A 22,348-nucleotide genomic window follows, 5' to 3' on the forward strand; every position below is an offset into this window, starting at 1 on the left:
GCTCATATTATCACACACTGTTTGATGTGCGTACAATGATCAACTATTATTTATATATATATATCCAGTACAATGATTTCAATCAACAACTATTACAATATCCAGTACAATGATTTCAATCATATGTGCAAGGGAATGTATTTTCAGATTTTCCGAACAAGTTCTCTGTCATTTCTTGGCTGACTGGATTCTCTTCTTAGCCTGTGTCAAGTTTAGGTTAGATGGCTAAAACTGAGACAAGCTCAAGATAACAAGAAATTATCAGTTTCTTGGATAAAAATCATTCTACAGAGTGTACATAATACATATGCACACACACACATGCACACACATACACACACAGAGAGAATAAAATTCATAGACACAATCTGAAATCATGACAGCATTTCATTATTCTTAGTAAAGATCTCAAATTATCAAGAAGTGCTGAAACATATTAATATTGCATGTGTTTGTGTGTTTGTATGTGTGTGTGTGTGTGTGAGAGAGAGAGAGAGAGAGAGAGAGAGAGAGAGCATGCACTGATGTGAAGGGAGGGGAGGGGAGAGAGAAAGATCATGGAGGGAAGCAGGAGAATAAGATAATTAGAATTATGGTCTACACACTATTCTGTACTGTTCTGCAGTTCTTACCAAAAAAATATATATATAGTTTTAGAAGTTAGCAGTAGTACTAGAAGCCATGATATATAATACAACAGTTTGCAAGGGGAACATAACTTGTTCATGTGTGGTGAGGTACACACAGACCGATTTATTCACTCTCCTAGTCTCCACTATGTTTTTCCATACACTTGACACTTATAACAGGCAAATCAGATTGAAATCTATGGTTGTATAGAGCTGTCTATATTGATAAAGAAAAACAGACCACAGTTTACACATTATCAATCAATACAGCTGCAGTTGAAAATCATAGAGCCAAACTGACTAGAGACTGGGAACGTATTCCAAAAGTTTTTAAAAGCATTACAGAACCAGAAGTGACGAAAAGATCACAAGAGTAGATGGTATAATTATCAGTAATTTGTTAAAAATCATCGTCATGCAAATGTAAATAATCCTGTTAACAGTGTAAAGTACCTGACAGAAAACACTCTGGACGATCATGAAGATCCACCCTGGGGGAAATCACAGCAAAAGGTTGGGGTTTGCCAAGATTCCATTGAAGTCTACAGTGGTAGATCCATGCTGAGTGATAATCACATGAAGGATGTTTTGTCACAAGCCCTCAGATTCTGATTCCCCATGCCTCTGGCCATGATCAATCCACAGACAGGACAAGCAGCAGTTGTCAGCTTTCACAGTGCCTCTAGGGTTATGTCGTTCAGGTCACAAGAGTAAGAAATAAGTTCTATTTTCCTTCAGTGGAAGACGGGGTGGGAGCAGGGGAGAGGAAACTACAGGTTGTGAATGAATGACTTTAACAAGTGGTGGTGGAAGTGAAGTGACACTGCAAAAAAAAAAAAAAAAAAAAAAAAAAAAGTGAGGAGACACCAGTGGGGTGTGGGGGCGTCAAATGAACTGTGGGTGAAACTTCAAAAATCCAAAGGAATGTGAATTCTGTGTTTTTCAAGGAAACCAAAGAGAAAAAAAAAGAGAGAAAAGTAGGATTGTAGACAGTGGCATCATCATGCTTGTGATTTGCCCATCTGAGTTCTGCGTGCATAGTTTTTATTTTTTAACAGTTGATAGGCATCCACACCATTCACCCAGGCCAGAGTGGGAAAATCCTGCCAAAAGAAACACAACAAAAATAAAAGAGAGAAAAATATCACATCAGTAAAGTACAACTACAAGAATAAGCCATTTGTCATTAAATTTAGTGGCAGTTACTCAATCAGTGGTGGCATCAATAGTAATGAAGGTTACAAAAACTATTTAAATTAATCTATGTCATCCATACATTTAATGTTGATTTAATGTGTTCTATGTTCAGTGAAAAAAATGACCTATAATTATAATATTAATGTGTAATTTTCTCACTTTCAGTAACTGTTTTGTTTTCTTTTTTTATGCTGAATTCTAATAATTTTGGTGAAGATAATGATAACTGATAAGGAATTGTGTCAAATCATTCACTCAACTTTTCAGTTGTTAATGTGTTATTGTAATTTTATTCCTTTAGTTTAAAACTAAAGTATCATCAACTATTTCAGTATTTGTTAATCTAATCCATCCCAGTGACAAACCTGAAAGTGAAAGTGAAACAAGATTTCACATCAGTTGTCAAGTCTTGTCCTTATTTCTCGAAAATCATAAATCTGGCAGCACAGTAGCAGTTCAAATTTGATGTAACCTGACTATAAGTACAGTACACAAGTAACATGGTTGAAGGGCTTTCACTTTTTGTTTTTGGTTTTTGTTTTTCTTTTTTAATTCTTCAAAACTCTGAAGCTTCCTAGTTTCCTACAAATCAACACTGTGTAATATAATTCTAAAAAAACCTAACACAGGAACAGATTTGTGAATTGAACATTCAATCATTGAACACGTACAATGAAAATCACATGAATTTGACGATTACATAAAAAATTCTGAAAATTGAAAGTATCTTTGGATTTGAACTCTACATAATTTTTTGTCTATAACTTTGTACTTTGCCACATTTTCCTTTTCATATTTCTCCTTGAACAGATCGCTATTGTTATCATGCAGCTAAAAGTAAAAGTAAAAGATTAAATCTTCAATAATGGCCTGAGATATTATGCTTTTTTAATATAATAATTTCAGTGATGTATGGAAATATATATATGTGCTTTCCTCTATGATTGCTATGACTCATCCAACTGGGTTGTGCATTACTGCATGCATAAGACTTTTTTTTTAAGAAATAGAGAGAAAGAGAGAGATCACATGTATTGATATTATGATATTTTGGAACAAATTACAATGCCCAATTAAAAACATGGTTTGAAATCACACAGTTTAGGAATCATACATGTAATGTCAAACTAAGCTGTCACATGCACTGTATACAATGATTATATATTAATCATAATTTTTGTCATGATAGTATACTATATATATAAATTATAATTTGTATGTTGTGCTGTGAAGCACACACACACACACACACACACACTCACACATAAGCATGCATGCACATACGTACACACGAACACACACACATACATGCATACACATGTATGCACACACACACACACGAGTCACACACACACACACAAACACACAAGGACACCAGTCACACCTGTTACAAGTGCAATTTATGACTGCATGTTTGTAAAGCATTTTGAGCTTGGTCTCTGACCAGGCAAGGGCACTTTTTAATTAATCAATACACGATGTTCACAAAATTACTTCTGCAGCACCAATAGAAAAATAAAAGAACCAGAGGTTTGGCAAAAAGACAGATGAATTTCAAATCAAAGTGCATTAAATTCAAAATACTTCTAGTTATCTGCTATAAAGGGGTAGTTAAGTATGGGCTGCACACTCAGTCACACTGATATTGAAGAATAGCTGTTGAAACTGAAACTAGTCGTCAGTGAACTGAAAGAGATTCATGTAGATGTACTATGTACCACAGGTTTTAATTTAAGACTGACATTGTGGAAAATCTATAGGTGTAGACACCAAAACAAACCATTGAATAACTGATCTTCTTCCATCCACAGTCTATTATGAATTGTATAATACACAGCTCTGGGTTATATGATATGCTTGGAACTGCATTTATCCTTATCCATGGTCTCTTGTCACTACGATGTCACTGAATCTTAGTGCATAAATATACACACATACATACATACATACACATATCAATATTACCTCCCCTTGCCCAGCAGTACTTTGGCCAACAGATACTGGTTGTCATTGTGATGTGTGGCATACTATCAATATTATCCATAATAAACAAATAAACAAAAGTCAATCACTTTGCTTTGAATTTAATATACAGTGTACATGTACATCAAAATGAATAATACTTTAATAGTTAATACGTCAATACTAATTCTTTTCTGATTCTTTTTTTTTTTACTTTTTTTCTTTTTTTCTTTTTTTTTTCTTCTTTAACTCCTCTTTATTACAAAATAAAAATGTCATTATATAAATCTATCTAATATCCAGTGTTTGGTGTTTATTTTGATGTCTCCAGCAATATTCTCTCATTCATACCCACCATTTGTTTCTACCATAGTTCCCCTAATAGTAGTAATACACATTATCATGATTATTGTACCCTTTCAGTCTGCACCCACACTTGTACAGTTGTAGCATTTACTAACTAGTAGCGCACAAGTACATACTCATAATATGATACTGTACACATATATATATATATATATATATATATATATATATATTATATGATGACAAGGTGAGGCAAGGATAGATCTAGATCCATATTTATTTAATTTCATAAAATTTACATAATGAGAACATCTGAAAACTTAATGAATCATGACTGAGAACATAATATATGGTTCAATTAAAAAGAAGTGCTCAAATATTTTCTTTTTAAAGAATAAAGGATGCTGCACTCTGTTATGTGTTGGTGCAAAACTGATCCTTTGCCACTGTGATTGTCCCAGGGTAACATCACTAACAAGGAAATAAGTTCATGACTACATCACTACATGAATCACTATTTTCATTTGTCCTGCAAACTGACAATGACTTACAAAATTCACTGAGTTTCACACAGCAATTATCAACATAAAGTGTAGCCAGAAAATTCAATGACTCATAGTCATTTGACTGATCAATGTATAATTTCTTTAAGCAGAAAGAACAATCGTGTCAGGTACCGCAAAAGCAATGTTGGACATTGTTTTTTGTTTTCAAAAAAATATATTACAAGCCAGACTGTAATTCAATCCAGAACATACTTTATATATATATATATATATATATATATATATATATATATATATATATAATTTATAGTATAATCATAAAATACTACACTGTTAAAAATTCATGTTTTGGGGAGCCAAGGATCAAATCAGTGTATGCCAGGAATGCCTAACATGTGACACTGATAAGAACTGAAGAAAAAGGGAAATAACCAAATGAAATAAATATGCAGCGCACTGTATAAAATCCTGTTAATTTATTTTGCAAAACGTGAAAGTCCACAGACTGATTACAAATATGGGCAAATCTATTTTTTTACTTTATCTTATTTTAGCTCATTTTATTCATAAATTACAGATGTGATGTACATGGCATCAGTCTTTGACACAACCTTGAAACTGAATCTTGCTGTGCTACACAACCTTGTACTTAGTAGAAGACTGAAGAGTCATGCAGACTGAAAATCATAATATATCCTGCATAATTCTTTTTCACAAAACGCTAAGCTCTAACTCAAAGAAAGTAAGAGGGTAGATATACTTACTTTTGTTTCTTCTTTTCACCCACAGGAGTGTACACATCCAAAAAGACCTGGATCAATTTCAGCAATGAAAATTGCAATGCCTTGGTACCCTTCAAAGTCCACGGCATTCTTGTTCCAACTTGAGCACTATCACTGTTCAGGTGATGTCAAGTAAACAGTCGACTCGCTCTGCAATTGAACTATAATGCTCTTCATGATGAGAATGGCAAGAGTGCACACTTCTACTTTTCTAGTGATAAAAACACACCATCCAAGCTACTTGAATCTGAATCTTCAGTAAAAACAGTCTGGAGCAAGTTTCACACATCAGTCTCCATCCCAAAATTGTTGGCGCTGGAAGGATTGTTCACCTTCACTGCATGGTTTTCTTTTGTCTTGTCTGTCAGTGATACACTGTTTCCTTCCTCCATCTCCATTATGTCAGAACCACATTCCGAATCAATGGAGCCTTTCTTCTCTGGATAATTTGGACACGACTGAACATGTTTATAGGTGTTTTTGTCACTGCCCTCTCCTTCTCTGTGGTAAAAGTAGTTGAAGTTTGACACAATGACTGGAACTGGCAAAGCAATTGTCAGCACTCCAGCAATTGCACAGAGTGAACCCACTAGCTTGCCCCACACACCTATAGGTCTCATGTCACCATATCCCACAGTTGTCATTGTAACCACTGCCCACCAAAACGCATCTGGAATACTCCTAAAATGTGTCTGATCAGCATCTGCTTCTGCAAAATACACTGCACTGGAAAACAAGATCACTCCAATGAACAGGAAGAATATCAGTAATCCAAGTTCTCTCATACTGGCCTTCAGCGTCTGTCCAAGAATCTGCAGCCCTTTCGAATGTCTTGATAGCTTAAAGATTCGGAACACTCTCACAAGCCTGATGACTCTCAGAATTGCCAGGGACATAGCCTGGTTACTGCCCTTGCTCTCATCAGCCACAACAGTGCCAAGGGTGATAAAATATGGAATGATGGCAATTATGTCAATGCAATTCATAATATTTTTGAAGAAACCTAACTTTTCTGGACATGAAGCAAATCGAACCAACAACTCAAAGGTAAACCAGATGATGCAACAAGTCTCAATGATAAAAAAGGGTTCATTGAATTTTGGGATGTCATCTTCATGTAAGGATTCTCTACTTGTGTTGTCTGTGGCATTCATCACTCGGTAGTGTTTGAAATCAGGCAAAGTCTCCAAACAGAATATCACAATAGACAGCAGGATGATAACAACAGAAAAGATGGCAATCAGTCGGGCTGCAGTTGAGCTTTCTGGATATTCAAATAACAGCCACACACGCCTCTGAAATTCATTCTGAGGTAACGGTTTCTCCTCTTCTTTAATAAACCCTTCATCTTCTCTATACCTTTCAAAGGCAAGTTCTCCAAGTTCATAGAACTTTATTTCTTCTGAGAACACATCAATTGGCACATTCACTGGTCTTCTCAACCTCCCCCCACTTTGATAAAAGTAGAGAATTGCATCAAAACTCGGTCGATTCCTGTCGAAAAAGTACTCGTTTCGCAGGGGGTCATAGTACCGGTTCCTCTTCTGTGGGTTTCCGAGAAGAGTGTCTGGAAACTGCTGCAGGGTCTTCAACTGCGTCTCGAACCTCAGCCCGCTGACGTTGATCACAACCCGCTCACAGCACTCATAGTCGCTCCCGGGTGGGCCCATCCCATCATCCAGATTGACATTGTCTTCGTCGGACAGCTTTGGAAAGGACCTGGAATTGGGAAGGTTAGACAGTGAGAGAAGAGGTTTTTGGTAACTGTCTCGGTAATGAGTTACGGGCCCCCCATTGCCCTCAACCCCTGCCATTGCGACTTCCATTTGGCTAGTCTAGGTCTGGCTCTCGAACATACATCCATGCAAGGTAGGGGTAATCCCGGGCATCAACCTCGACCCTAAGGCCGCAGTTTTCACCACATTCGATCATTATAAATCGACAAAATGGCGGACAAAAATAATACTCTTGTTCCCCGGATGGAATCGATTATTTTGACGTCACAAGCACTTGCACGACTGTCATTAGACAAGGCCTACAGCAGACATAGCGTCATGCAAGATGCCAACAACACTGTGACACATCTAACTACATAACATTCTGAGTAAAGGGGGGGGAAGCCATTCATGACAGTAGCTAAGGTGCACAGGGTCAATTTCCACAAAACAGCTGTCCCACTGCACTATGACGAGCAACTAGGCCTATTTCTAAGCAAAGCACCGAGCGCACACAGACAACCCTCACAACATGCAGTGCCAGTCCTAGACCGCAGCCTGACCTAATGTGTTGGATTGCAGTACACAAAGCCAGTCGGTTCTTGCCAGGCGAGTGTACATGCGTTCTCAGCGATCAAAGAATATCTCATACGCTACACACTAAGGTTTCAGTTGCGCTGTTCTCTACGAAAACTTAATACCTTTGAAGAAAACCACAAGGTAAATTTTGGCAGTTCTTCAGTTAATAATAGCACCAACCAATCAGAATCTTTTGATCAACATAAACAGTTTTTCCGCATTGAAATAATTACAACGTTAATCTGATATTCTGAAAAATAAAAATTGATGCCATATTCTCAATATGATTAGCACCAAAACTGCCTTTGGAATCACCAACAGTATTTTCGTCGGAGCTAATGTATTAACTGCGGCAGAGTAGCTTACCCTGTTCCACGCGATACGGCGCACGGCCTTAGCTGTGCTTCTTAATGCGTGTTTGACTGACACAGGAAAATCGGAGGCACATGGTAAAGCATTGGGATCGGACAAGCGGCATTGGGTGAACGTGTGGATTGATGTGCTTTTCACTCTACTGATAATCAAATTCATGGGAAAATATTGTGTATTTTATAAACATTAACGATGACACAATACCTGCCACCAAATTTGTTGGCCCTTTTCGCTGCACGTGAGCCACTACCATATATAGCTCCATACGATAAGTTGCCACACGAGAAGAAAAGACCGCCATACATTGGATTGAGTGGTTTTCTGAATAACTTCGAGGTAAGTGGTTTGAATTAAATCAGCTTCAGAAGTGTAGCCAGACTACGCTTTTTCTCATTTTACTAGCCATGCAACTGTGTATACATATTCAGAGCTGTATTAGAAACAAGTATGAGTGAAACAAGCATGAGTGACAAAAAAAGGCAAGTGATACATGTTTTATTTTTCTTTGCAGTTAGATTTTTTGGAAACAAAGGTTATCTTCAGTTCAGGATCAGGATATATACGTCGCAGGGGTTAATATGGCCATTGTCGCAACGGAACTTGCGAGAGCATTAAAAAAAAAGAAGAAAAGAAACCAACAACTCTTAATGATGGAAAACAGTAGCTGGCAGTGGCAGGGATCTTTTGATGGCCACCTTGTTGTGTCGTTCAGTTGTTTCTTGCTCTTACTAGTCTCAGTCATACATGTTTGTGGCTGGTGTTGACTGGGTTCAATTCATCTTCTTATCTCAAAACTCTGTTATGAATCACTGGGGCATCACACATTTGGATGAGGCTATCAACTGAGGTGCTAGATTTCAAGTGTAGCATGGGCTTTGGGCATAAAAAGAACCAACAGGAGAAATGCTGCTGGATACATTTCTTTGTAAAATCCACTAATACATGCACATGGTGTGTGTGTGTGACTTGACTGAATGACACAGGAAAAGGATGATTAGTGCTTAAAAGCAGCTCTGTTGGTTCTACCCCAGTAGGCAGCCTGTCATGCAAATTATATTACTTGAGTTTGTTAACTGCTTAAGAGCTTGGTATCAGACCAAAGATAGTAGGAAGATGGCAGAATGGTTGAAATGTTCTGCCAACACAGTGTCCGTGAGGGTCAGGGTTCAAAATCCTGGTCTTGCTCTTTTTCCCAAGTTCAACTGGAAAATCAGTCGGTGTCTAGTCATTCAGATGAGATGATAAACTAAGGACCCATGTGCAGCATGCACTTGGCGCACTGCAAAAGAATCCATGGAAAAATAAATGTTATCCTATACTGGCTATAGCACATTTTGTAGAAGAAATCCATTGAAAGATTGTACGCAAATTTATATATGTAGCCTATATATATATATATGTGTGTGTGTGTGTGTGTGTGTGTATATATATATATATATATATATATATATATATATACATACATACATATATATACATTCAAGGCCTGACTAGCACATTTAAAGGCTGCTGTCAGACATCTGACTAGTTGATGTGGTGTAGCATGAATTTGTCCGAACACAGTGATATATCTCCTTGAGAAAGTGAAACTGACTGAGAATAGGTGCTGAATTGATATTGAAAGGACAGTAAACAGTACTCCTCCAGGCCTATCATTTGTGTATCAAACTCACAGTCAGAGTGGGTGTCTTCAAATGGTTTGCCCATCCATTCTGGAATATTGTCAGTCAATAGTTTTTTCTGTCTTCCCCTTCATCTCCCTCCCTCAACAGTTCCTTTGGAGGATTGTTTTACTTTTAGTAACGTGGCCATCAGATCTTGTTACATGTCCATACCAAAATGGTTTACTTTTCATAACTGGTGATAATGATACATAAATACAAAATTGGCTTTTCATCTTAGGGATAATTTCCTTTTGATTCTCTGCTTAGTATTTTATTTCAAACCAAGCAGTATATCATTTTATAGTTTCATGTCTTGATCATGCTGAGCCAAAGCTAGTCTAAAACCAAATGCTGTACAATAATTCACCCTAAGTCAGTCAGCTGCAGCCAACACAAAGTGCATTTATTTTGTTTGTTTTTGTTGTTGTTTTTTAACACAAAAGTGAGTGTGAAATCAGACCTCATTTATCCGTGTGTGTGTGAGTGTGAATCAGTCTGGTAAACTTCAGCAATGGTTTCTCGGCAACTGCAAGTAGTACACATCATTAATCAAACTTGTTTGGGTTTTGGTTTAAAAAAAAAAAAAAATTATATATATACTGTACCAATCATCTCTGTATTATGCTAATGTGGTACAAGTAAGCTGGGTGAGGGATCAGAGGTCAGGGTCATTTGGTAAATTACCGGTATAAAAAAAGTGTGATTGAACTCATGTCTTCAAATTTTGATCAAACTTGGTATGGTGAGTGGCTGTGGTAACACTAACAGCATAATACCTACTGAACTTCAAGTTCAGAGATCAAAGCATTGCAAAATTGTTGTGGCATAATTATAATAATAGGGGAAACTTGTTGACCCCACAAAAAGAGATACTGCCTTGAATATAATATTTTTCAGACTTGGTGGAGTGGTGGCCTTGTTTAAATGTCTGCCAAGGAGACCAGAGAATCTGAGCATATGAGAAAAACTGATTGAATCCTACACTTGCGGCTGCCAGAATTTTCGCTCTCTCCTCTAGACCTTCAGTGGTGGTCTGGGTGCTAATTATTCAGATGAGACAATAAACCAAGGTCTCATGTGTAGAATGTATTTAATGCACTAAAAAGATCCCACGGGAATATGATAGGTATCCCTTGCAAAATCTCATACTAGAAATAGAATACACTCACATGAATTATATACACATGTGTGTTTGACTGTAGCTTGACTGAATCAGTGAATGACACAAAACGAATGATAAGCACCTAAATGCAGCTGTCAGTGTCAGTCAGCTCCACCCAGGTTGGCTTCACACGAGTCTTGCATATTCAAACTTGAGTGAAGTTTAAATTAAACTATGTTACAATCTCAGCAATGAATCTGGACATTTTCAAGAATTGTAGAATTGCTTTTCATTTTAGGTAATGATTATCAAATTAGTGAAAATTGTTTTGCATCAGTTGTTCATTTAATGATTTACTTAATCAATTATTCACCTTATTGTTTGTAACTTTTCTTTAAGGTTGTCATTTTTTTTTTAAAGATACCATTTTCATTATCGTGATTTTTTCGTTAATTTCTTTCATTAATTACTCTCTTTTTTTCTGGAACTAAAGCAAGGCTGTACTTGAAATTTAACAGAAGAAAAAAAACCTATACCTTGTGCTTTGCTGTCTCTGCAACAGTGCTGTGCTTTCCTCTCGGTTTTCAGCATTGTTCTCAGAAAACCTGTTTGCGTTGGAAGACCAGGACTGTGATTGTAACTCCCCCCCTTGGTAGGTCCCCTCATAGGCTGGTGGTTTCGACTCAAGAGAGGGAAATTCAGGCACGGAGGAGTCGTTACGCATCTGGTAGACATGGTCACAGTCATGCTGCTGCTTCTGGGCATTTAAGCAGTTGGGCAGGCAGCTGGGGGTTTCCTCCTCTGCTCTGGAGTCAACCGATAAGCTTCGATGACCTTGGGGCTGTGCAGGTTTTGCTCGTTTTATTCTCCGCGCTGCTTGGATTCTCTCCATTCGCTGAGACTCGACTGCATCGATGTCTTTTGGCTGAAACAAAAGCTGAAGTATGTGAGCTCAAAATTTGGATGATTGATTATTGTTAGAGTAACATAAGTTTACTGGTAGAAACTAAAATTATGAAGTGATTTTTAATTCTAAATTCTGTTTTTATTTCTTATTTATTTTAATAACTGAATACTAACCATCATATTCATGAAGCAATCAATAGGTTAACATAGTGAAAGTGAGGAAGAGACCATTTCACATCACCAGACCTTACCTGAAATCAGATGGTAAGGACATTGTGAACCAAAAACATAGGTAGTCGTTGTCGACTGGTGACACAGGCTATATTTTGACATACTTTGGGAATATATGCGTCAAAAGAGAAGTGGCAGAGAAGACGGTCCTTTAATGCCTCTATCCTGTGGATTGCTAGGGACTGAGGACATGCATGTGTGCTTTATGTCAGTTCTTGAGACAAAAAAATCATTACCAGATGGGCCAGGGTAGTTTTGCATTCTAGTTCTACTTTTATGTAGGCTTGGTTGGCCCATGAACTCAGACTGGATTTGACTTTCAGTTTAAGTTTGCTGCTGTTTTTCCCTTTGGGTTCTCTGAGCTGCTCAATTGGTCAATAGCACAGTAACAGATACCATTAAAAAGAAAGTTTGACCCCCAAAACATTTATATCTTTTTCATTTGCAGTGACAGTTTTTGCTTTTTTCTCTTTTATCATTATTCCATGACCAACTTTAGTCACTGGAATGCTGCACATTCTATTCAAATCTGCATTGTTACACTCATACAACTGAAGGCTTACTTTCTAGTCACCGTCAGCTTGATTTTCAATTTCATCAGTGTTAAGCATTTTTAGAACATCCCAAGGACCAACTCAAAGAACACACAGTGTGTTTAGAGTAGCAGGGACATGTATATTTTTTGCGTTGCCAGAAGCCCTGAGCTCATTTTTCATCAAAGCTAGTTTCAAATAAATCATATAGTTATAGATGCATAGTTATATAATTGCAGGACATGCTTCTTTCTGTTGTACTCATAGCAGATCCAGGGTGTTTTATTTTGTACAGAGTACACAGTAAACAAAATACCAGTAAGTTGCTTTGTTATACAGCTGCATAGTAAAATCTCACAGAAATTTATACAACTGGATATATTTTTTATACAGCTGCATGGTAAGATTTTTATAATACAGTGCACGGATATCAGGTGTTCATGTGTGCCTACCTTGACCTTGCCTGGCGGTTGATATGCTGAACTTCGATGCATGTCTCCTTCATAGTCAGAAAGAGTGGAGATTATGTAAGACATTTAGCAATGTCATGAAACCCCAAGTCCACAAAATGCCTTGCTTTTCAGACTAGACTTGATTGTGATCCTCATGGCAGAGAATCAAATTCTCCTCAGCTGTGCCTTCAGATGCCTGTGGTAGCAATAGCTCTTGTGGCAAAATATGTTGCACCTCAGTGTATCATGATATCCACAGTTGTGCCAAGTGTTTGGCTTGGCCTCGACAGAAGGTAGGATCTAGACAGTTGCTGTGCAAAATCAACATTTTGACTCAAATTCATGTGGCAGCTTTTTACCACATGTGTGGCAGTTTTGCTTTCAGAATTCAGTTTACATGCTTTTTACACCATTGCCCATTTTCCGCTGTTCCATCGTGTTCTGACAAGTGGCTGTCTCACATTCAAGCAAGCTACGCATGGAACAGTAGTAGCTGAGCTTGCTACCTCACTGCTTCCCCAGCATATCCACAGAACTGGCTTGACTTCTGGGTAAACATTACCATCATGGCAGCAAGACAGGACAGGAAAATTGGCTCTGACATGCAGCCTGCCTCGCTCAGGCAATGACAGGCATCCTGATTATGTGGCTCTAGTCAGGAGTGGGACACATGGCAAGAGTCACCGGCCGACTGCACCAGCAGAGAGGAAGATGTGTCAGGAATCAGGGAGTGTATATTTTCAGCCAATCCGCCAGTCATTGTGCTGCTGCAGGAGGAATGTCAGAGGCTGAGAGGTTTGGGTGCTCAGTGTTGTTAGGAAGATGCTCTGGTTGATGGTTTATGACAAGGAACATGTGGAAGAGTTGTTTTTTTCTTGCCAGGAGTCTTGAGAGGTTGCCCCTTTTTTTTACTTTTTTTTCTTTTTATGAAGCGTGCCAGTGCTGCTGTTTGGTGTGTTTTGTCACATGACCTGGCTGAAGGCAGCCCAGTTTTTGTGTATTCTAAACTGCCTTTTTTTTCTTTTGTTTCTTTTTCTTTCTTTCTTTCTTTTTTTTTTTTTTTTACACAGGTGTTCTTAATGTTACTGACTGCCATGTTTTCATTATTCACTTTTTATGTTTTATCACTTTATGTGTGGGAAAAAAAACTATCATCAGTATCCATTTCCATTGGTGTTCTGATGGGGCTTGCTTTTAGGGAAATTTTGTTCGTTACTTTTCACCAGTGTCTAACTCTTACCCAGCGGAGAGACTTTTTTTCAAATTTTGTTTTACCTTTTGAAGTCAAATACTCGAAAATCCTCCTGGTCCTATCCTTGATGACTTATGTTTGCCTAATCTCAGTAGAATGGGGCACTCTGGTGTGCAGTGTTGTAACATACAGGCTTTCTTGGCATGAATTCAAGTGAGCGGTTGATGAGTTCACAGACTTGTAAAATGATCTTAGAAGTTAGCTACAGTTGTCTGTTCATTAGCCCGTAAGTTGCGTTGATGTTGCTGTCTGTTCTGGCATGTTGTTGCATGGCACAAGCTCAATGGGGGGAAAAAAATGTTAGGAAGAACTCAGTTGACCCAAGGTGGTGGCGGCTGGGGAGGCAGAGATACTGTGGAGCATCCCCAAGTTGCACCTGCACATATTTTAATCAATCATTCAGTGGTTCCATGTAGTTTGATGCCTGGGTCTGACCTAGCTTGATGTTCAGTCAGGTTCACAATAACAGGGCTGCAACTCCCCATGGGTACAGGGTGATCCTGACAATCAAATAATGAAAATGATGATACCAAAATAAAGTACTGAAATAGTCTGGATTTTGTTGTCATTTTTGTTTTTGGTTGTTTATTTTTTCTGAATGCAGTGAACAAAACTTCATTTATCAGTCACTAAGTTAGTCCTACTTCTCTCTGTGGTCATCATCTATTATGGTATTGCCAGTAATTTATTTAGCAAGGTTTGGAGCCTACTATGTAACTGAATGGTTCACAGTCTTATCCACAGTCTTTAGAGCATGTTTAATAATTGTAAAAAGATATTTTCTTTTCACAGTCTTTCTTCCATTACTTTCTACTTATTCTACTTTTCTAGTCTGCTATAGAAAATAATGATGATTATAATGAAAATAAAAGATTTTGAAATTTTAAATTGTTTTCCAGTAACAGGATTTGTTGGTGACATTCTTTGTTCTTGGGATGGCATGATTAAACATGTTTACTGTAAATGTAAACAATACTTGATGTGATAAATAACATTTGAATTAAAATGTAAACACAGTATTTTTAAAGAGAACAGTGTATTGACTTTTGCTTTGTTACAGGACCCCAAAGATACACCTCCACCAACCAGGGTGGAAACAAGAGATGAACGAAAAGAACGGAAGGTATGAAAATATTCCACAAAATATATATCTGTCATGTTATCAGTTATTTGGCTTGAAAACAGTTAAATCTACTGTTGTTGTTTTGTTTGTTTGTTTGTTTTTAATCATCCTTCACAGTCAGCAAAAGTTAATGTAAATCTTGTCCTGGTATTTCAAGTTCTAAGCTGTATTTAGATCTGGTTGCACTGTTTGTAGTGCAGACAAAGCTTATTAATATTAATAATAATTTTTGTTTCTTTGGTTACACACAGGTTTTCATTTCATATATTGTAAACATTCAGCCAACCTCATGTCATTTGCATTTATACATTTGACACCTTGGTCTGGTAGTCATCCTGTAATTTCTATACTTGAAACCACATAAAAGGCAGGGTAGAGTCTGTAGATATATGAATCAGTTCACATAAATTGTTCAAAAAATTTAATAAATCTTTTGATTAAACTAATACTAATAGTGCCAGAGCTTCCAGGAAAATAATGTTTTCATGAAATCTTTAGCTTTGAAAATTGTTTTGATAAGTGATAGATCTTTTTCCCAGTTTTTGTTGAACTAAACCTAGTGATATGGAACTATGCATGGTGTTAAATTCTACTTTTTGCAACTGAATAGCTAGTATTCAAAAGATTCTTTTACAATTCAGCATGGTGTTGCATGCATTTAATGATTTATGAGTCTCTGTGGGCTGTTTTGAATTGCCTCAAACTCAAAGATTCTGGAAGAATGGAGCAATACAAAGTAGTCCTGTTCTCTGAGACTGACAGTCATAGCTGCAAGCAATGTTTTCCAGTTCGTGAGCCAAATTCAGCAATAAGGGGAAAAGATCAGCTTTTGCATTGTACAATCCTTACACTACAGTTACATTGCACTTAGAGAGAAGAAAGGCTATTCATTCTTGTTTTCTCATACCACATATTCTGGGAGGTATGTGTAAAGTGTGTGTGTTTGGGTTGTTTTTTTTTGTTGTTTGTTGTTGGTTTTTTTGGTTTGTTTGTTTGTTGTTGTTTTTTAAAATTCTTTTCACATTCACTAAGTGACGTTCCCAAACAGGCTTTTGAGGAATTGTTGCCCTTCTTTCATTCATTTACTCCCTTCCCCTATTCCCCAGCACTGTTCCTGTGTCACTGCAAACTTTTGTGCTGTTGGTTATAATTGTAATAGAGAGGTCATTTTCTGTTTGGGTTTGAAAAGAAAATACAAGTTAAGAAAACTTGTTGAGATTGTGACCGAATATCCTTTTAGTGCACTGCATTCTTGTTAATGTATATGTGTTCAGGCCTGCAGAACTAACAGACTTGTGGATCAAATGAATTATAATATGTGTAGCAGATTTTTCTCCTTTTTTTTGCTTTTATATATATATATATATATATATATATATATGAAGAAGCTCTGAGGATCCAGATCTACTTTGTTGTTATTGAGCTTGAAGTTAACTGTAAGAGCATAGCTTTGAAAGACACTTTTCAAAGGAACAGTGTTCATTTTCAAGGTATTACAGTATGTGTTTGTTTACTGTATATGATTTATATATAGAGAGAATGTGAATAATAGATCCAAGCCAAGATGTGTTCGTTTTCCACAAGGAAGAAGAATAAGCATTAAAAAAAAAAAAAAAATTCCTTTTCTTTTTCTTCTTTTTTTCTTCGTTTTTCAAACATAATAACATTTAAACTTTTAGAGTTTATTACTTTTTAGACTTGAATGTATGGTTTTAGTGTGCTTTGGCATTCAACTTATTAGAGTAATCTGATATACTTATCTTTCTGACCTTATCAGGGTTTACCCTCACACAAGAAATCTCCGCTCTTCCTCTGACTGTTACCTTTTGAAACTTCTTGTCAATACAAGAACCTATGGTGAACGTTCTTTCTTTTTTGCTGCTTCTCACATCTGGAACAACCTTCCTCATCATATCCGTGCATCTGATTCTATTTCTGCTTTTCGCTCATCACTAAAGACTCATCTTTTTAAAACCTATCAATAAGTACTCTCAGCTTCCTTTTCTCCAACACCACCCATGTCAGCTCACTTTGGATGTATGTGGAGTGGGAGAGTGTGAGTGGGGGGGAGGGTTTTTTTGGGTTTTGTTGTTGTTGTTGGTTTGGGTTTTTTTTTTGGGGGGGGGGGGGGGGGGGGTGTTGTTGGGTTTTTTTGTTTTTTTTTTTGGGGGGGGGGGGGGGTTGTTTGTTTTTTAGAAAGAGTGGTCATGAATGTTTTATGTTACTTGTAATATTTTTCTTTCATGTAAAGCGCCCTGAGCTCTTAGTGAGAAAGGGCACTAGATATATGTACGTTATTATTAGTAGTATTATTATTATTATATGATAATTATTTTTTGTTTTGTTTCCAGTATTGTGTCTGGTTTTTTGTTGTTGTTTTGTTTGTTTTCCTCCCTTTTTGACAGTATGATGCCAGTAAGATGGGGTCACAAAAAAGGAAGTTTTTTTTGTTTGTTTTTTTTTTTTTTTTTTTTTCCAGTTACCATTCCTCTCTATTCATAACTGTCGTACCAAGTATCACTTCACTTTGAGACTGAATTAAAACAAAGTATTGTTCCTGCATGTTTATGTTAATTAAATTGGTATTTCTTCATGGGTGTTTTATTTTGCATGAGCATTTCTGATCTGCACTTTCAGCGCAAAGAGCGTCAGGAACAGCACGCTTACAAGCTGGAGCAGGATCTTGCCCTTTGTAAGTATAAAAAAAAAAAAATTAAAAAAAAGAATGGAGGGAAAGATTAATTATTTATTGCAGCAGAGTCTGTGGTACGATCAATAAATATGTATTCACTATTTCAAGGGACTGCATTTTGCTTGAGCCAAGAGGAGAGAAGGACCATTCATTAAGGGCTTGATTGATCAAGAGTTGTACCATTCATAAAGGACATGATTGATCATAATGTTTTACATAAATTACAAGAAGAAATAAGCCCAGTGGTTAAAGCATTGGACTTTCAATCTGAGGGTTCCGGTTTTGAATATCGGTGACAGCGCCTGGTGGATAAAGGGTGGTGATTTTTCCAATCTCCCAAGTCAACATATGTGCAGACCTGCTAGTGCCTGAACCCCCTTCATGTGTATACGCAAGCAGAAGATTGAATACACATGTTAAACTTAAAGATCCTGTAATCCATGTCGGCGTTTGGTGGGTAATGGAAACAAGAGCATACCCAGCATGCACACCCCAGAAAGCGGAGTATGGCTGCCTATATGGTGGGATAAAAACGGTCATACACATAAAAGCCCACTCCTGCACATACGAGTGAACGTGGCAGTTGCAGCCCACGAACGCAGTAGAAGAAATCTGACATGAGATTCTTCAGCCAATGATTTTTTTGATTTTTTTTTTACCAGGGTGATAAAGTTATTCTGCTTGTGATTTCCCCACCTTTCTCAATCTCTGTGTCATTTACATGATACTCATAACACTCCCTCTCTCAGTCCAACCACTCCCCTTGCACTGAACTGGCAGGCTATTATACATATGCAAGCTATTTACTTGGCACACTGCATACTTACTTGAACTGCAGCTGTGTCTGAACTGTTGGGACTTCAAACATGTCAGTCAGTGAACACAGCCAATATTGTTGCCCGGATTGCTTCTGGTCTCGACTTGTTTTAGTTTTTTTTTCCCTTGATAGTGCTAATTCCTTCACAGATTTCTGATGGTTTCTCAAGTAATTTGCCCTCATCCTCTTTCATCAACACTTGGGGTGTCAAAGCCATGTACTTGACAGCTCATGTTCCTCATGTGATGGTAAATTGGCTGTGTTGGTGTTTCATGTTTTATTTTATCGCTGTGGCCATCTTGGATTATTCTTTCTTCTTCCCACCTTATAACTCTCTCTCTCTCTCTCTCTCTCTCTCTCTCTCTCTCTCTCTCTCTCTCTCATAATTTCCTGTATCCCTCATCTTCACATGTGCATTCAAAAACATTTAAAAAGACCAAGAGAAGAAGGACAAAACACAGTACTAACACTAGCAGCAAGGGTTAACTAAAAATGTTAAGTAAATGACACTTTGATAAGAAACAAAATGTTTACAAATGATAATTCAAGGAAAAAAAGGGTACTTTTTAATGATCTTAACAGTTAACTATACAAAATTCTGTTATTATGTTTTGATATCATGTGTGCATTGTAAACAGAGGCAGATTGGAGCTCGTGAATTTTACATACAAGACAATAGTGAATTTCATACAGATAATCTTGGCAACTAGCGTTATTTTCAGCCAAATGAAGTATGTGGCCATCATCCCATATTCATGATATGGTGACTATGTGTTTACATGTGCAGTGGAGTCCTCACTATACTGGTTTGAGAAACAAACCAGTTTGTTATAGAGGTCAGTAAACATAGGCTTGGAGAATAAATTAGTTTTTAAAAAAAGAATTTCTCTGCAGATGTATTACATCTGGTGTTTTGTTTCTCATTGCACATTCCAAGTGGGTATTAGTACTGTTGGTTAACAAGGTTGGTAATTTGCCCTTGATAGGAGATAAACTGGAAGTACCTGGTACAGGTGGGCTGGTTCTGATGTTCGCACAACTAGGTTGTTGATACACATTGATAAGTCAAAAATGTTCTTGGTCGTCATGGTTAATTTGTTTTTCTCCAACAGACAATGATTTCTCAGCAGATTTGTGTAACATAAGGGGTGTAGTATGAATAACTGGACAATAGACATGTTCAGGTTATAATAATAATAATAATGGATACTTTTTGCACACTATCCAGAAATCTGCTCTAGGTGCTTTGCAAAAACACTTTTGTTACCATAACACATTACATCAATGTTACATACACACATCAAAATGTGACCACACACACACACACACAGACAAACTATGCATATATACATTTTAAATATGTACCAAACAGCTACCCTCAACACATGTGCACACATGGGCATGTACAAACATACATAAACACAAAAAAAGAAGAAGAAAAGAATAGAACGAAATATAAAAACAAAAAACAAAAAAACCAGTGTGGGAGGAAGGGTACTGAACTATTTTGCAGAGGTAGGGAGGAGGGGTGAGTGAAGGGTCCCAGACAGAAAGAAGGGAGACAAATCTGTCGCGAAAGAGGCGCGTTTTCTGTTGTTCATTATGGTCTGGCATGATGTCGATGGAAGATAAGATGGTTCTGCAGAGAGTGCAAGACATGCACTCACGATGCATTGATGCGGATGGGAGACGCACGGCATTTTAGTCCACGTATCTTTCTCCGGTGCCAATATAAGGTCATAACCTCTATCCGTTTGCGTGTATGTGTGTGTGGTGTGTGTAGACGGAAATGGACAAGAGGGAGGAGAGAGGGGGGTGGGGTTGAAGAGAAGGGTGAAGAGCGCCTCCTAACCTGGCGAAGATGAATGGTAAACCAGCTGCGAGAATGCGATCAATACCAACTGTTGCTCTGGCGGCATCGCTACGCTGCTGCTATTACAACTGTTGACTTGGCGATCGCCGACCATCCCCTCACCCCACTCACTCACTCACTCCGCGACCCTCCTCCAATTCCCTCCAACCCCTAACCCCCACTTCACCCTTCTCAGGCAGTTTCTCTCGCAGTCCGAGTAGAGTACCGATTTTCTGGTGGAACGCTTCAGTCTGTAGCCAGCGATGATCGCGTACAGTGTTGTAGCCAGTTGGGCCCACTGAGGAAGAAGGGGAGAGTTGATGAGAGAGAGGGGTGGATGGTGGGGGGGGGGGGAGAGGTTCAGGAGTGGAAAGGCTTTGGCAAGAGGTGTAGGAGGCTGAGGGGAGGGAAGGGGGATGGAGGAGGGGTGACCCTGTGGGGGTGAGGGGAGGAGGGGGGGGGGGGCTGTTGACGTAGTGGTTGCCATGGACATTGAAGTAACTGTACTGTGTGGTTCCGAAGCAAAACGAAGATCGCTTTTGTCTCCAGGTACGCTGGCACTAAGTTGCCTGGACTCGGCACTAACCTGTGTGGTTGCTGCATTATATTCTGCTTTCCCTGTAGATACATGTATGTGACTTCGTCGAGGAACATCTTTTGATTTTATGACTTACAATCCTAGGGGGTGATTCCGTCACCATTCTTATGGTACAGTGCAGCTAGAATGTGCACATGTGTCCTTTCAGTCCGAAGTTTAGAAATCCACTGATGAGTCTGTAGTGATATGACGGGGTTTGTAGGACCGTGGAAAGGAAACATATATAAGGCTTATTCCATATTGACAAGAATGTAAGCTATAGTCTGAATTATTTTGAAAATATGACAACAGGCAGCCAAGTGCTTACAGACCAGCAGTGAGAACTGGGGAAAAGACGGCGGGAAACAAGTAGCAGCATTTTTAAGAATATCCTTTGAGGGAGGATGGTAGTCAGCATGGAAACATGATTTACTGGAGAAAGGGCGGGGAGGGAAGTGTTCATGCTGGGTACGGTCATGTATGTGCGAAGAGGGAGAAAACTGGTAATGGTGAAGGAAACCAGGTGAGTGTTAGGGATTATTGTCATCTCAACAGCATGGAGAGGAGGAAATGGGGAGGAAACTACTCTTCACACACACACACACACACACACACACACACACACCACACACACACACACACACACACACACCACACACACACACACACACACACACACACACACACATGTTAGGGATTGTTGTCATCTCAACAGCATGGAGAGGAGGAAATGGGGAGGAAACTACTCTATACACACACACACACACACACACACACACACACACACACACACACACACACACACACACACACACACACATGTTAGGGATTATTGTCATCTCAACAGCATGGAGAGGAGGAAATGGGGAGGAAGCTACTCTTCACACACTCTCACACACACACACACACACACACACACACACACACACACACACACACACACACACACACACACACTGGCTGTTTGTATTCACCACTCAAGTCGGATCACAGATATAGCACAAGGCGCACAGGCGTGGTAGTCTTTGTTCTATCGGGGTCTGAGATCACGAAAAGAAATACGATTGCACGTAGTCTGAGTGAAAAGCAAAGTTTTGGC

The 22,348-nt window shown here is 38.3% G+C and overlaps 2 protein-coding genes across 2 annotated transcripts in view; one reads left to right on the top strand and one right to left on the bottom strand.

Annotated features, from left to right (window-relative positions):
• Positions 1 to 22,348, bottom strand: part of LOC143300963 (potassium voltage-gated channel subfamily A member 1-like) — a 64,774-nt gene that overhangs the window by 16,451 nt on the left and 25,975 nt on the right. Inside the window, exons 2-4 of the mRNA XM_076614916.1 lie at positions 11,351 to 11,739; positions 5,365 to 7,101; positions 1,083 to 1,732 (exon numbers count right to left, since the gene is read on the bottom strand). Of these exons, the coding sequence (XP_076471031.1) occupies positions 5,664 to 7,101; positions 11,351 to 11,739 (1,827 nt within the window). The 3' untranslated portion in view covers positions 1,083 to 1,732; positions 5,365 to 5,663. The remainder of the gene's footprint in view (positions 1 to 1,082; positions 1,733 to 5,364; positions 7,102 to 11,350; positions 11,740 to 22,348) is intronic.
• Positions 8,110 to 22,348, top strand: part of LOC143300964 (U1 small nuclear ribonucleoprotein 70 kDa-like) — a 70,356-nt gene continuing 56,117 nt past the window's right edge. Inside the window, exons 1-3 of the mRNA XM_076614918.1 lie at positions 8,110 to 8,384; positions 15,249 to 15,311; positions 17,949 to 18,003. Coding sequence (XP_076471033.1) covers positions 8,241 to 8,384; positions 15,249 to 15,311; positions 17,949 to 18,003 — 262 coding nt within the window. The 5' untranslated portion in view covers positions 8,110 to 8,240. The remainder of the gene's footprint in view (positions 8,385 to 15,248; positions 15,312 to 17,948; positions 18,004 to 22,348) is intronic.

The sequence above is a fragment of the Babylonia areolata genome, chromosome 27 (assembly GCF_041734735.1).
Source record: "Babylonia areolata isolate BAREFJ2019XMU chromosome 27, ASM4173473v1, whole genome shotgun sequence".
NCBI classification, from domain to species: Eukaryota; Metazoa; Mollusca; class Gastropoda; order Neogastropoda; family Buccinidae; genus Babylonia; species Babylonia areolata.